This window comes from Pleurodeles waltl, chromosome 12, assembly GCF_031143425.1.
Source record: "Pleurodeles waltl isolate 20211129_DDA chromosome 12, aPleWal1.hap1.20221129, whole genome shotgun sequence".
Taxonomy (NCBI): Eukaryota; Metazoa; Chordata; class Amphibia; order Caudata; family Salamandridae; genus Pleurodeles; species Pleurodeles waltl.
In genome coordinates this window covers 70,285,779-70,299,185 of record NC_090451.1, presented here as the reverse complement: position 1 = coordinate 70,299,185, position 13,407 = coordinate 70,285,779, and the positions used below count along the sequence as shown (strand labels likewise).

Here is a 13,407-nt window from a genome sequence, read left to right as displayed (position 1 = left end):
ATTATCCTCTTCACAAAACATTTATGTAATTAATTTGATTGGCCTAAAATTGGTTCACCCCTTAACCAACAACTCCTCAACCCTATACATTATTGCCCAAATCATTCTTAGAGCAATAACAGGCCTTCTGGGACAATAATCGTTTACAATTACCATTGCTGTTTCAATCAGATCCTTGACAAATACTGACTTGATTGGCTCTCTTTGACTTGTTCCCTTGATCTATTTCTGTTTGGTTGTCACATTTGACCACTAACTAGGTACACAACCTTCTTGACGGATACCCTAGGTAACCTTTCTACAATACAGGCTAATGTTCAACTTGTCACAGTGACCAATATTTGCCCAACTCACCGTATTTGATCAAATATTACCCTCCACTGACCAGCATCTGTTTGCTTGTCCGCTAAAATAGTCTTAATTTATTAGGCTTGTTAATAGATAATTGTTTGACCAGTCCCATGCCAATAACTCTTCTCAGTGGACGATTTACGAGTAATAGACCCCACCCCCATCGAACAATAACTTGTTGACTTAGGTCGTTGATAGCAAACCATTAACTACCACACCCGATTAAAAACTGTCCTTGATCCTGGAACACTAAACTCATTGACTCTCTCCTGACCAAATCTCCTTAATTAATAACATCTTGCTTTTTCGTTAATAATCGTTTGCCTTTCTCCCTTGCCAATTCACCCATTTTATCAATGATATTTCGTCGAATCCTACCACCGACCTTGCCAGAAAACATACCTTTCTGGCCAGCTTGAGGCCGTGCTCCACCCACCATGAGCAACTGGGACATTTGCCTGTTGCTGACTATATTTGCTATCAACTTTGTCGTAAGCTCAATGCCTTTTCCATATTCTGAAATCTCTTACATTTGATATGTTATTAGTAATATCATTCTAGAACTGTTCTTCTTCAGGACATGCTACCCCATTGTTTGGTGTTCACGCTTATCTGTCACTTTAGATGTGGGAGGCTGGTAAGCGGCAGCCTCTTATAGAAAGCAACACAACATCCATCTCCGATATCTCCTCTCTTGCGGTTCCTGTTATGCCCAGAGGAGTCGGTCTGTTTGGTTGAACTGTACCGCCCTCCCTCCGATTCCAAATTCATGAGTACTTTTTCCCTAGTATTAGGTACTAGGTACAAATTAGAAGATAGATTTGTTAAAAACATTATTTTTATCCTCATTAATGCATTTTGTGGTCGAGTATATAGATAGCACCAGCAACTAAAGCAGAAATTGCCAGGAGGAGAGCCTTGTTGAACGGCGCTAGCCTGAGTGATCGATTTGGGATGAATTGAGGTCAGGGCGGTAACTAAAAGAGGAGCGTCATCAGTCCTACCCCTAAGATTACCAAGGAGAACATCCGAATATTTGGTGTACCCCTGACTTGGCAAGTGCAGGTGATGATCTGTGTAGCCATTGGGCTAGGGTGCCATGGCCTGGTACATATGTGTGACCGATCCATACAGGGCTTGTTCAGAGATGCCCAAGTCCTCATAAATAAGGGGGGGCAGAATAGGATTTGTGTGGGTTGCCCCCCTACTCCAATATAATATGAGTGAAGGGCTCTCATTGAAACTTGGCAGGAATGTTCCTGGTCTGGGAAATCTGGGTGGTAGCCCATATGTAGCTTTTGTTAGATGGCGATGACCTGGGAAAAATAAGTGTATACTGATTTAGAGATATCTGAGGGCATGGGATGGGGGTTTTCTACCCTGGTAAATGTTAATGGCCTCTTATATAGGCAAAAGGGCCTGTGTGTAGGCCCGTGTTATCCTTGACAGTGTGAGTAGCAACCCTGCATTAGGCTCTAGCGGGAGCTAGACACCCAACAGTTGACAAATCACGTTTTTCCCAAGGAACTGAGGAAATCTCTACATGAACTCTAAAATACCATCACGGAAGGCTTAATAATAGCAAGTCTTCACTATTTAAGGAGTCAATGTCATTTTTGGGGAGTCAATAACATGGTTAATGTATATGCATACATCGATATATCTGGGGCCAATAATTTTAAGAACAGTCCTGGAAGTTGTGACGTCAGTAAATGACTTGCACTACTCCCGGGTCTTCTAAGCCTAAATATTGTTCTTTTGGTTATGGTCCACACGTCACTGATGGTGAACTCTTTCTTTCTCTCTTTCTTGTTTAGGACGAGTTTCATCCTTTCATTGAAGCTCTCCTCCCACATGTACGCGCCTTCGCCTACACATGGTTCAACCTCCAAGCCCGGAAGCGCAAGTACTTCAAGAAGCATGAGAAGAGGATGACCAAGGACGAGGAGAGGGCGGTCAAGGATGAACTTCTCAATGAAAAGCCGGAGGTCAAGCAGAAATGGGCCTCGCGCCTGCTGGCCAAACTCCGCAAGGACATCAGGCCCGAGTTCCGGGAGGACTTTGTGCTGTCCATCACGGGCAAGAAGGGCTCATGTTGTGTCCTCTCCAACCCTGACCAAAAGGGTAAGATGCGGCGCATTGACTGCCTGCGGCAGGCGGACAAGGTGTGGCGGTTAGACCTGGTCATGGTCATACTCTTCAAAGGGATCCCCCTGGAGAGCACGGACGGGGAGCGGCTGGTGAAGTCCCAGCAATGCACTAACCCCATTCTCTGCGTCCAACCACATCACATAAGCGTGTCGGTGAAGGAACTCGACCTTTACTTGGCCTACTTCGTTCGTGAGAGAGGTAAGTGGTGTCTGGAATTTCTTGCATCGCTTTGTATCGCCTGTTATTGCCTGTGACATGTTATTGGAAGTTATGGCTCAGCTGTCGTACTCGCCTCACCCATAATAATCAATGCTGGAGTATTGAATCATAAAATCACCATCTCCATAAAGATACCTCTGGGCACCCTCATTAATGGCGACCCAAGACTCCAACCCTTTATATTAGCCGTGTGCGAAATTCAGGTAATTTGCTGTTGTGTAATTAAGTGAAATTTTGGCAAAATTGCATGACATTACACATAATTACAAATCATCATTTTGTGCTATGTTTTTGCTTGAAGTGCATTCTCACATCAATTTGTGACAGTAGGACACATTCAAACAAAAGCACAGTGAACAACAATTGCTTGCATTCTGTTGTTCACATGTGTTCGTGCTGAATTTTAGTGGCAATGGTGTGTAGCTATGCAAATTGGCAAAATTTCAGGAATTTTATGTGACGCGTGTAATTCAAAATTACTCAAATTACACTGACGTGATTTCAGTTTCAGCCAGGCATACTTGACATGTGACCTTGGCCTTCCCACTTGATCAACTACATCAGGTTTCAAATGTCGATTTTGTGGCCCACATCCCTGTGCTTTGGCTTATGTTTCCAGATTCACCCCTTCACTGTGCGACCACCAGCTCCACTTTTCTTCTTTGTGACCAGTGACTCCAGATTCCACTCTTACCCACCTCTTTAGGTAACCCTAATCCTCATCCTGGAACAACTGGACTCCTCCTTAATTACCAGTAGTTGAAATAATTCAGCTATCACTTTTTTGCTACGTCTCAGTGATCAATGCCCTATAAACTCCTTGAAATGTGAGCTCTATTGTTCGAGTACCCGATAGTGTGACCTGTGATTACATCTCTGTATCTTTGATCCCTGAGTCAAGCCCTTGACACGTGACCTATGACCCCACCCTTTGATCTTCTGCACCATACTGTAAGCTTGGAGCATCTGACCTCTGACACCACCAGTAAGCCTGTGAGCAGAGGACCCATGCCTTAGCGTGACTTTCCCAATGCCAGTCACACATATCATATGACCTCAGACAATCATCTTGACATTACCACCTTAAAATTGACACTCAATTACATATCTGACCACAACTTAAACTTTGACCCTAGATTACCGCACACCATGACCATCTAAGGTGCCTCCATGGCCTTGTGTCCACATCGCCATAGGTTACCCCCCCCCACCCCGGTGAATGCAACTTAAGAAACCTTAGAGCATAATGAGGCTATGTGACTTCGGAGTTCACCCTTTGTGAGTCTGACCAGTGGCTCAACCCCCTTCTGCAAGCCTGATCCCTTAACCATGTGACTTCAGTTTGCATTTTGGTTGTATTCACCTTGAGTTCTTCACCTCGAGTTCTCAAGTAACCTGAGGATCATTCCCGCATTTTAATTCCTTGGTCATCCTGTGATCTCATCACTTAATGGTCGCATGTCACCCAGACATGTATTCAGTTGGTGAGGTTGTAAAATAAGGCTATGCTGATGACGTTGTATGGCACCTGAGGAGGAAAACTAGGATACATTTGAGTTGCAGCCGGTCAGTTTGTTCCACTGGATAAAGTTAATAATTGCTTCCACAATTTGTAGGGACAGTGAAGCATCATAGGAGGAGGGGCCGGGTGAAAGAAGGGGCCCAGCGATTGGTTGATTTTAGCGTTATTGGGCAGATCTAAAGGGCTCTTCTCGGTGCTTCAGATGTGATTTTGGTCCCCAAGAGGGCTCTTGTGAACGATCTCAAGCTTGGGAAACCGGTTTTTCCAGAGACTTGGAAAGAGGGAACATGTTGCACTGTTGCCAGATGAGAACGTTCCGTACATTGACTGCACCTGTGTTGTTCCAGCACAGGTGACCTCCGTCCTGCGATCACACAATACAAGATTCCATTGTTCTGTGTAAGGACTAGAGGAGAAACCACAGGCATTCATTCTCGCGGAGGAGTCTCTACAGCAAACTGGCATGCGTTGAGTTTGTTCTGGAGAATCTTGAAATAAGGGGTATTTTGTAACTTCACCTTTGGAACGAGACACTTTTGCAAAGTAGAAAAAAGTTGCATTTAACCAACAACGGGTAGAGGTAAAGGTTAAGTTGCCCTTAGTCCAAGCAGATTGGTTTCTGGAGAAATCTGTACTTTTCACATCAGGCTGGAACCAGTGAAATGGGTTGAGGGTTGTCCTGGTCAGTTGCAAGGAGGGCATTGCCAGACACGTCATGGAATCTTCCCCGGATCCACTCCCCATTCAGAAAAGCCACCCGCCTTGAAAGGTTTACCCATTTTTCCCATAGGCCCATCTGCCGCTGCCTTCAGCTGGTAGCAGGTGCTGGAAGGATGTAAGCTCAGGGCCCTGATGATAGGCACAGTCCCAAGGAACAACCTCATATGCATATTTCTTCTCCCAGAATGCACATCTTTAATGTTTGTGTTCATTACATAATTTTACTAGATGTACAATGTTAATAGCTGAAAAAGAAATGTGGTCTGTTATATATCTAAAAATACACAGTTAGAGTAAGATGACAGCGGACAGAGCTAAAAGCGAGACAAAGCTTACTTTACGCCTAAGATAAACGAGGGAGCTGTGACTGTATTCTGGGCTTTTGAAAAGCATCTTAGTTGCCAACCAGTGCAGAGTTATGTAGGAGATGGTTAATTGTCTTTAAAAGTCAGACCCCAAAAGTGGAAATTCCAACTCCTCCAAATTCTATGTTCTCTCCCATTTTAAAATTCATCAGCATTCCCAGATGCTGGTCCCTGCCTCCCCTGTTTATGCCAGATTGCAGACGTCTTTAAAAATATTGAACATGGAGGTTTACCAAAGGTTGCTGTATAAGTGATACATCAAGATTAGCCCAGGATTTGGAAAGTGGTGAACTCTATGCTTCAGACTAACGACAAGTACAAATGAGTGGAGGGTCTGGATTATTGTTTTATGAACCAATGGCAGGTAGAGATTAGCCTAAATTTTGGAATAGGTTTGCTACACATTAAAAGCCAGCGGAGATTAGCAGAGGGCTTGGAATGCTCTGCTGTAGATGACAACCAGCTAGTGATTGGACAAGGCTTTGGAATGCAGTCTGACCTAAATCGAAGGTACTTTGTGTGGCAGGTCTCCTGAATTGATATGTGTTGTACAGCTCGCCTCAGGTTATGTGTTGTATGGCTGATCTCTTCGGTTGATGTGTTGTTCTGCTGTTCTCTTAGGTTAATATGTGTTGTATGGCAGATATCTTAAGTTGACATGTGTGGTGTGGTGAGTCTTTTGGGTTGATAAGTGTTGCATGGATGGTCTCTTCGACTGACTTGTGTTGCACGGCTTGTATCTTCATTTGACGTGTGTTGTGTGGTGAATTTCGTTTTACAGCTGGTCTCCTGACTTGACATGTGTTGTGCGGTAAGTCTCTTAGGTTGGGATGTGTTGTACAGCTGGTCCCTTGGGCTAACGTGTTGTGTGGTGAGTCTCTTAGGTTGGGATGTGTTGTACAGCTGGTCCCTTGTGTTGACATGTGTTGTGTAATGAGCCTCTTTGGTTGGGATGTGTTGTACAGCTTGTATCTTCATTTAACATGTGTTGTGTGGTGAGTTTCCTAGGTTGGGATATGTTGTACAGCTGGACTCCTGAATTGACATGTGTTATGTGGTTAGAGTGGTTAGTTTCTTAGGTTGGGATGTGTTGTGCAGCTGGTCCCTTGAGTTGACATGTATTGTATGGTGAGGCTCTTAGGTTGGGATTCATTGTACAGCTGCTGTCTTGAGCTGATGTGTTGTGTGATGAGTCTCTTAGGTGAGGATTTGTTGTACAGCTGGTCTCTTGTGTTGCCGTGTGTGGTGTGATGAGTATCTTAGGTTGGGATGTGTTGTACAGCTGGTCCCTTGAGTTGACACTCGTGTGGTAAGTCTCTAAGGTTGGGATGTGCTGTACAGCTGGTCTCTTAAGTTGACACGTGTTGTGTGATGAGTTGCTTAGATTGGGATGTCTTGTACAGGTGGTCCCTTGAGTTGACACGTCTTGTATGGTAAGTCTCTTAGGTTGGGATGTACTGTACAGGTGGTCGCTTGAGTTGACATGTATTGTATGGTGAATCTCTTAGGATGGGATGTGGTGTACAGCTGGTCTCTTGAGCTGACGTGTTGTGTGATGAGTCTCTTAGGTTGGGATGTGTTGTACAGCTGATTCCTTGAGTTGACACGTCTTGTATGGTAAGTCTCTTAGGTTGGGATGTACTGTACAGCTGGTCTCTTGAGTTGACACGTGTTGTGTGATGAGTTTCTTAGATTGGGATGTGTTGTAAGGCTGATCCCTGAGGTGAATACATCCTGCCCTTTTGGTCTCTGAGGATGACGTATTTTACCTCTTGTTTGGTGGGTTGATATGTGTCTTCCAAATGGTCTCCTACGTTGATAGGTGTCCTACGTAGGGACTCGGTCGCCAGATCCCACTGTGTTGTTTGGTAACGCTTCTGGTCATAGGACATCGGTTGTTGATTTGTGGGTCTCCTGGTCTGATCCTGCCCCGGGCCTCGGTGGTCTGCCGCTGTGATTTGTTCGGCCTTGCCTTTCCCATGAAAAAGAAAGATATATGGTATGTGGTGGTAAAGGGAGGTCGCTAACTGAAGATATGAGCCTCGGGTGCCTTGAGAGGGAGGTGGTTATGGCTTGTGGGAGGGACGGGGTAAAGAGAGGGCTGGTGAGGGCTGGAACAGGAGACAGTGACAGGCAACGAGTGGGGGAGGGCGGGGGGCTCTCTGATATCTACCTCAGAGAGGGTGCACTGAAGGGCTGGGGGAGTAAGGGGTGGGCGCTTTGCTGCTGGGCGTCGGAGGGGTGCTGTGGGCCCTGGGTCTTGTGAACAAGCTGATGACATAATATCCGGTCCCGACACTGGGAAAACCCTCCCAGTCTCATTGTCAAATCTTGAACCCGCCCCCCACTGGTCACTTCCCTGGGCTGCGTGAGCAGAGACCGCCGGCCCCACCACACATCCCGGGCCCTCCTGAGCTTGAACCTTGTGACCTTGGGCCTGTCGACCGTGACCGTGTCTGGGTCAGGGGCGGCTCCCGGCATCCACAGGGCCTGGAAACACTCGGCTGATAAGAGCCCGGCTGTCACTGGAGAAGTACCGGCCGGCTGCTGGGGAGGGGCCGGGGGCGCCATCTCTGCCGGAGGGACAGTCACACGCCAGAGAGAGAACAGGCCAGCTGATAGCGGAGGGCAGGGGGGTGGGCGAGCTCTTTTGGGGGAGACAGCAGCACTCTCTCAAGAGATAATTGGCCATCTAGGTCTCTTCAAAAGGCAGCCACTCTCACTGGAGACAGCAGGCCCGCTGATGAGGAGGGGAGAGTCTCTCTCTTCAGCCAGACACCCGCTAGATCTCGGAGAGAAAGCCTCTTACCACTGAAGAAAGCAGACCTGCTGATTGGGGGTGGAGGAGGGGGAGGAGGCTGTCTATGTCCTATAGTCGAGCCACTCTATGCATAGAGATGGCAGGCGTCAGAAACAGTCACTTACACCATAGAGACAGCGGGCCTGCTCTCTCCAACAGTCACTCACTGCAGAAAGAGCAGCTCAGTTGATGGCAGGGGTCTACATCGGCCCAGTGGAAAGTCACTTTAGCTGCAAACATAGAACCGTCTCTTTGAGACAGCTACACAGGTCTCTATCGGATAGACAGCCGATCTGACTCGAAGACTGGTAAGAGAACAAAAATGGTAAAAGGGGTGTGGCTTCTGGCATCTCGAAGGGCTGACACCCGGAACCACGTCACATTGGAGGAGGAACTCAAATGAAGTGTGGAGTAAATGAAGTGATTTTATTAGTAAGGGTTCGCGGATATGGCTGGGGATGGTTGCTGGATGCACCCAAGAATTAATACACAACTCCAAAATTGTTTGTGTTTGTTCCAGGTCTATCTGTTAACATAAGTTATCTCCTGATGAAGGGATCGTGCAGAATACCGAAACACATGTAGCGTTCATTGAATATGTATGAAGCAAAACTAGGATTTGGAGAACATTATGGCGTGCATTGCAGAGATTGGGTTGAACACAAGAAGGCAATTGTGATTAAAGTTAATGTGCATGTGATAGAATTAATTTTTTCTTAATTATAATGTGCATCCGAGGAGGGGGGAAAGTGTTGTCGATGACTAATAGATTTTCTGGAGAACCAGGGACTGTGTAAATTAGATCCCTCTAGATTTACTGTATGTAAATATATCTTAAGTGGATATCCTAGGAAAATGGCCTGGATCTCACCCTTCTTACCCTGTAGTGGACATCTGCGGGAGAAGAATGCGTGATTCATGGCATGAATGTTTGGAGGCCGTGGTAAGAATGGGGTCACACGCACTCGGGGTTGGATGGTGGTAGCCCATCCTTCGCTTATAGGATCCTTCTAGCCTGTGGCTCACTGGGAAAATGCCACAAGGCCCAAGTGACCGTTCCAGCCCCGCTCGGAGCACATTGTGGGGTGTGTAATTGTCAGAAAAGAGCCTCTTGTAACCTGAAAAGGCCTGTAATTGTTAAAGAAGCCTTCAGTGATATTCTACCTGCATCTAGAGCACAGGTCAGTTGGGCAAGCGCGGGCAAGATATCTCAGTGAGTTCATTTACCTTTTGAAAAACGTAGATGTCACAGGATTTCACCTCATTGGGAATGACCCATAAAAAATTTGAATTCTGCTGACTTTGGTAATAGTGACAAAGGGAGCAAACACTACACGTTTGGCAAATTTTAAAACTTTGTCTAAGGCACACTTTAGTGTCTCCACGTAAAAGGATATGTTTGTCATTAGGAGATGTATCAATAATTACATCTATTAAGACCTACCTCATCAACATGACTTCAGTTTTTTGAATTCTGGAGTGTACGGCATTCCCATCGAAACTGGACAACCGAAGTGAAGAATCAATGGTCTCAGCCTCAGTATCGCAAAGGTCCCACATGGGTTAAATGAACATTTGGAAAATTCGGATCCAAAATTAAACCAATTTGAGAAATGTTTACTCTCTGTACGCCATCGCCTTCCTCTTGGTCCACTTTTTATTGTGCTGGAACCGGCCTACTGCAGTTCCTTGTCATAGTGTCATCTTTACTAGGCGCGGAAGGCCCAGCCAATTCAAAATGCACTATTTTGGGGTGACGTTTTGTGACTTTTTGCTTTATTATTGAGATTCATAGGCACTGATGAATATTCAGTCCCAATGACGACTGGTACAGAGAACCTCGGGTATTTGCTGTGGCTTGGTAAAAGGAAAACCTACAACACCTTCAGAATGGTGGCCATGCTAATCAGTTTCATTTTGATTATTGCTACAAATGATCGATCTAGGACATTGAACCGACCAGTCATAGTGACAACAGACCATCATCAGTCCGGTGAATGGACCTGTGAGAAAGCCCACCTATATCTCCGATGCCAGAAGAGTGCAGGCTAAAAATTACAACATAACATGATATTTACCATGGGAGCTCGCTATGTTGCAATTGAAGAATATGCAGACTCAAATAGTGGTGCTTTTGAGGTGGATAGCTGCATTCAAGTCCTATTTATTGTAGAACGTCTTCAATTGAAGTCAGGCCTCTTTGTTATGTCAGTGCCAAGTCTCCGAGGCATACAGGGTTGTTTGTGCTGAGGACTGAGGCAGGGCAGTTTATTTGAGGCTGCAGTTTGAGGCCAGCTTGTTGGAGCGTCTGCCTGTTGGAGTCTCAAGTTTGTGTTTGGAGACGGGATATTTGACAGGGTTTGGTCTACACTGAGGCAAGTCCACTTTGATGGGCTGTAGTTTGCAGACTGATTTGGGGGATGCCTGTGCTTGGTATGTGAGGCAGTCGGATGTTTAGAGTATGTAGTTGCAGCCAGCAGCAGGCTGTTAGATGGCTGGGCAGTCAGATTTCCAGGGCTGTAGATTTAGAGAGATGTAGCTTGTTGGGGGGCGGTAAATTGAGGGAGCCACAGTTTGTTGGAGGGCTGAAGTCTGAGTCAGGTCCAGTTCTTTGGAGGGGGGTAGTTTGAGTTAAGCATCGTTTGTGGTGTGACTACACTGTGAGGTAGGAACCTTTGTCGGAGAGCCATGATTAGATTTCGAGGCAGATTAATTTGTTGCAGTTGTAGTTTGAGGCAGGCAGAGTTTGTTGAGGGCTTTGCCTGTACTTTGTGGCGGGCCAGTGTGTTATGGATGTAGTCTGAGGCCTCAATGTATTCTAGATGGTTGTCTTTGCAATCTAAGACAGGCCCAGTTTAATGCAGTGCTGCAGATTGAGGTGAGCACAGCTTGTTTGAGGGTTGCAGCTTGAGGTAGGTACAGTTTGCTGGGGGCTGTACCATGAGTTAGCTACAATTTCTTTGAGGGTTGCAGTTTGAGGTAGGCACAGTTTGCTGTGGCTGTAGCTTGAGTTAGCTACAGTTTCTTTGAGGGTTGCAGTTTGAGGTAGGCACTGTTTGCTGAGGGGGTGTAGTTTGAGGTAGACACCGTTTGCTGAGGGGCTGTACTTTAAGGTAGGCATAGTTTGTAGGAGGGTTGTAGTTTAAGATGGATTCAGTTTGTTGGATGGATGTGGTGGAGGTAGGTATTGCGTGCTGAGGGCTGTGGTTTGAAGTAGGTAATTTGTTGGTAGGCTGCGTCTAGACGCGGAGGCAGGTCCATTTGTTGGGGGGTGTACTTTGAATGAGGCACAGTCTTTCAGAGGGCGGTGTGTGGCTGACTCGGAGACAGGCTTGTAGTTTGAGGAAGGTACCGTTTGTTTGAGGGCTGAGGTAGGTGCAGTTTTCTGGATGGCTGTGGTTTGAGGTAGGTGCCGTTTGCTGAAGGGCTGTGGTTTGAGGTAGGTACCATTAGAGGGATGAGATTTAAGATAGGTACAGTTTACTCAAGGGATGTGGTTTGAGGTAGGCACTGTACGTTTAGGGGCTGTGGTTTGAAGTAGTTACAGTTTGCGCGAGGGCTGTGGTTTGTGGTAGCTACCAAGTGTTTAGGGCTGTGGTTTGAGGTAGGTACAGTTTGTTTGAGGACTGTAGTTTGTGGTAGGTATATTTTGGTGGAGGGCTGTAGTCTGAGGTAGATACAGTTTTCTGGAGGACGGTAGTTTGAAGTAGGTGCATTTTTGTTGGTAAGCAGAGGGATGTGTGTGGTTGGCACAGTTAGGCCTGTTCGTTGGCGGGCTGCAGTTTGAGGTAGGTAAAGTTTGCTGGAGGAATGTGGTTTGAGGCAGGCAGTTTGAGGGCTGTGGTTTGAGGTAGGTAGAGTTTGTTGGTAGGTAGAGGCTCTGTGTGGCTGGATCAGAAGCAGGCCTATTCGTTGCAGGGCCGCAGTTTGAGACAGGCACAGTTTGAGGGCCGTGGTTTGAGGTAGGTGGAATTTGTTGGTAGGTAGAGACTGTGTGTGACTCGCTCAGAGGCAGGCTTATTCGTAGGAGGGCCGCGGTTTGAGGCAGGCCTGCACATTGGAGGGTCGCACTTTGAGGTAGGTACAGTTTGCTTGAGGGCTGTGGTTTGAGGCAGGCACAGTTTGAGTGCTGTAGTTTGAGGTAGGTGCAGTTTGTTGGTAGGTAGACTGTGTGTGGCTGGCCCAGAGGCAGGCCTGCTCGTTGGAGGGCCGCAGTTTGAGGTAGGTACAGTTTGCTCGAGTGTTGTGGTTTGAGGCAGGCACAGCTTGAGTGCTGTGGTTTGAGCTAGGTGCAGTTTGTTGGTAGGGGGAGACTGTGTGTGGCTTGCTCTGAGGCAGGCCTGCTCGTTGGAGGGCCGCAGTTTGAGGTAGGTACAGTTTGCTTAGGTGCTGTGGTTTGAGGCAGGCACAGTTTGAGGTAGGTGCAGTTTGTTGGTAGGTAGACTGTGTGTGGCTGGCTCAGAGGCAGGCCTGCTCGTTGGAGTGCCGCAGTTTGAGGTAGGTACAGTTTGCTCGAGTGCTGTGGTTTGAGGCAGGCACAGTTTGAGGTAGGTGCAGTTTGTGGTGGGCAGAGGCTGTGTGTGGCTGGCTCAGAAGCAGGCCTGCTCATTGGAGGGCAGCAGTTTGAGGTGGGTACAGTTAGCTCGAGTGCTGTGTTTTGAGGCAGGTACAGTTTCAGTGCTGTGGTTTGAGGCAGGCAGAGTTTGAGTGTTGTGGTTTGAGCTAGGTGCAGTTTGTTGGTAGGCAGAGGCTGTGTGTGGCTGGCTCAGAGGCAGGCCTACTCGTTGGAGGGCCGCAGTTTGAGGCAGGCCTGCTTGTTGGAGGGCCACAGTTTGAGGTAGGTACAGTTTGCTTGAGTACTGTGGTTTGAGGCAGGCACAGTGTGAGGTAGGTGCAGTTTGTTGGTAGGTAGAGACTGTGCGTGAAAGGGTCAGAGGCAGGCCCATTCGTTGGAGGGCTGCAGTTTGAGGAAGGCCTGCTCGTTGGAGGGCCGCAGTTTGAGGTAGGTACAGTTTGCTTGAGTACTGTGCTTTGAGGCAGGCACAGTGTGAGGTAGGTGCAGTTTGTTGGTAGGTAGGCTGTGTGTGGCTGGCTCAGAGGCAGGCCTGCTCGTTGGAGTGCCGCAGTTGGAGGCAGGCCTGCTTGTTGGAGGGCCACAGTTTGAGGTAGGTACAGTTTGCTTGAGTGTTGTGGTTTGAGGCAGGCACAGTGTGAGGTAGGTGCAGTTTGTTGGTAGGTAGAGACTGTGTGTGAAAGGGTCAGAGGCAGGCCATTTCGTT

The 13,407-nt window shown here is 47.2% G+C and overlaps 1 protein-coding gene across 3 annotated transcripts in view; it reads left to right on the top strand.

Annotated features, from left to right (window-relative positions):
• NFIC (nuclear factor I C) overlaps positions 1-13,407 on the top strand; it is a 343,790-nt gene that overhangs the window by 77,498 nt on the left and 252,885 nt on the right. For all 3 annotated transcript variants that reach the window (XM_069216686.1, XM_069216683.1, XM_069216684.1), the window contains exon 2: positions 2,169-2,700. In XM_069216686.1, the coding sequence (XP_069072787.1) occupies positions 2,169-2,700 (532 nt within the window). The remainder of the gene's footprint in view (positions 1-2,168; positions 2,701-13,407) is intronic.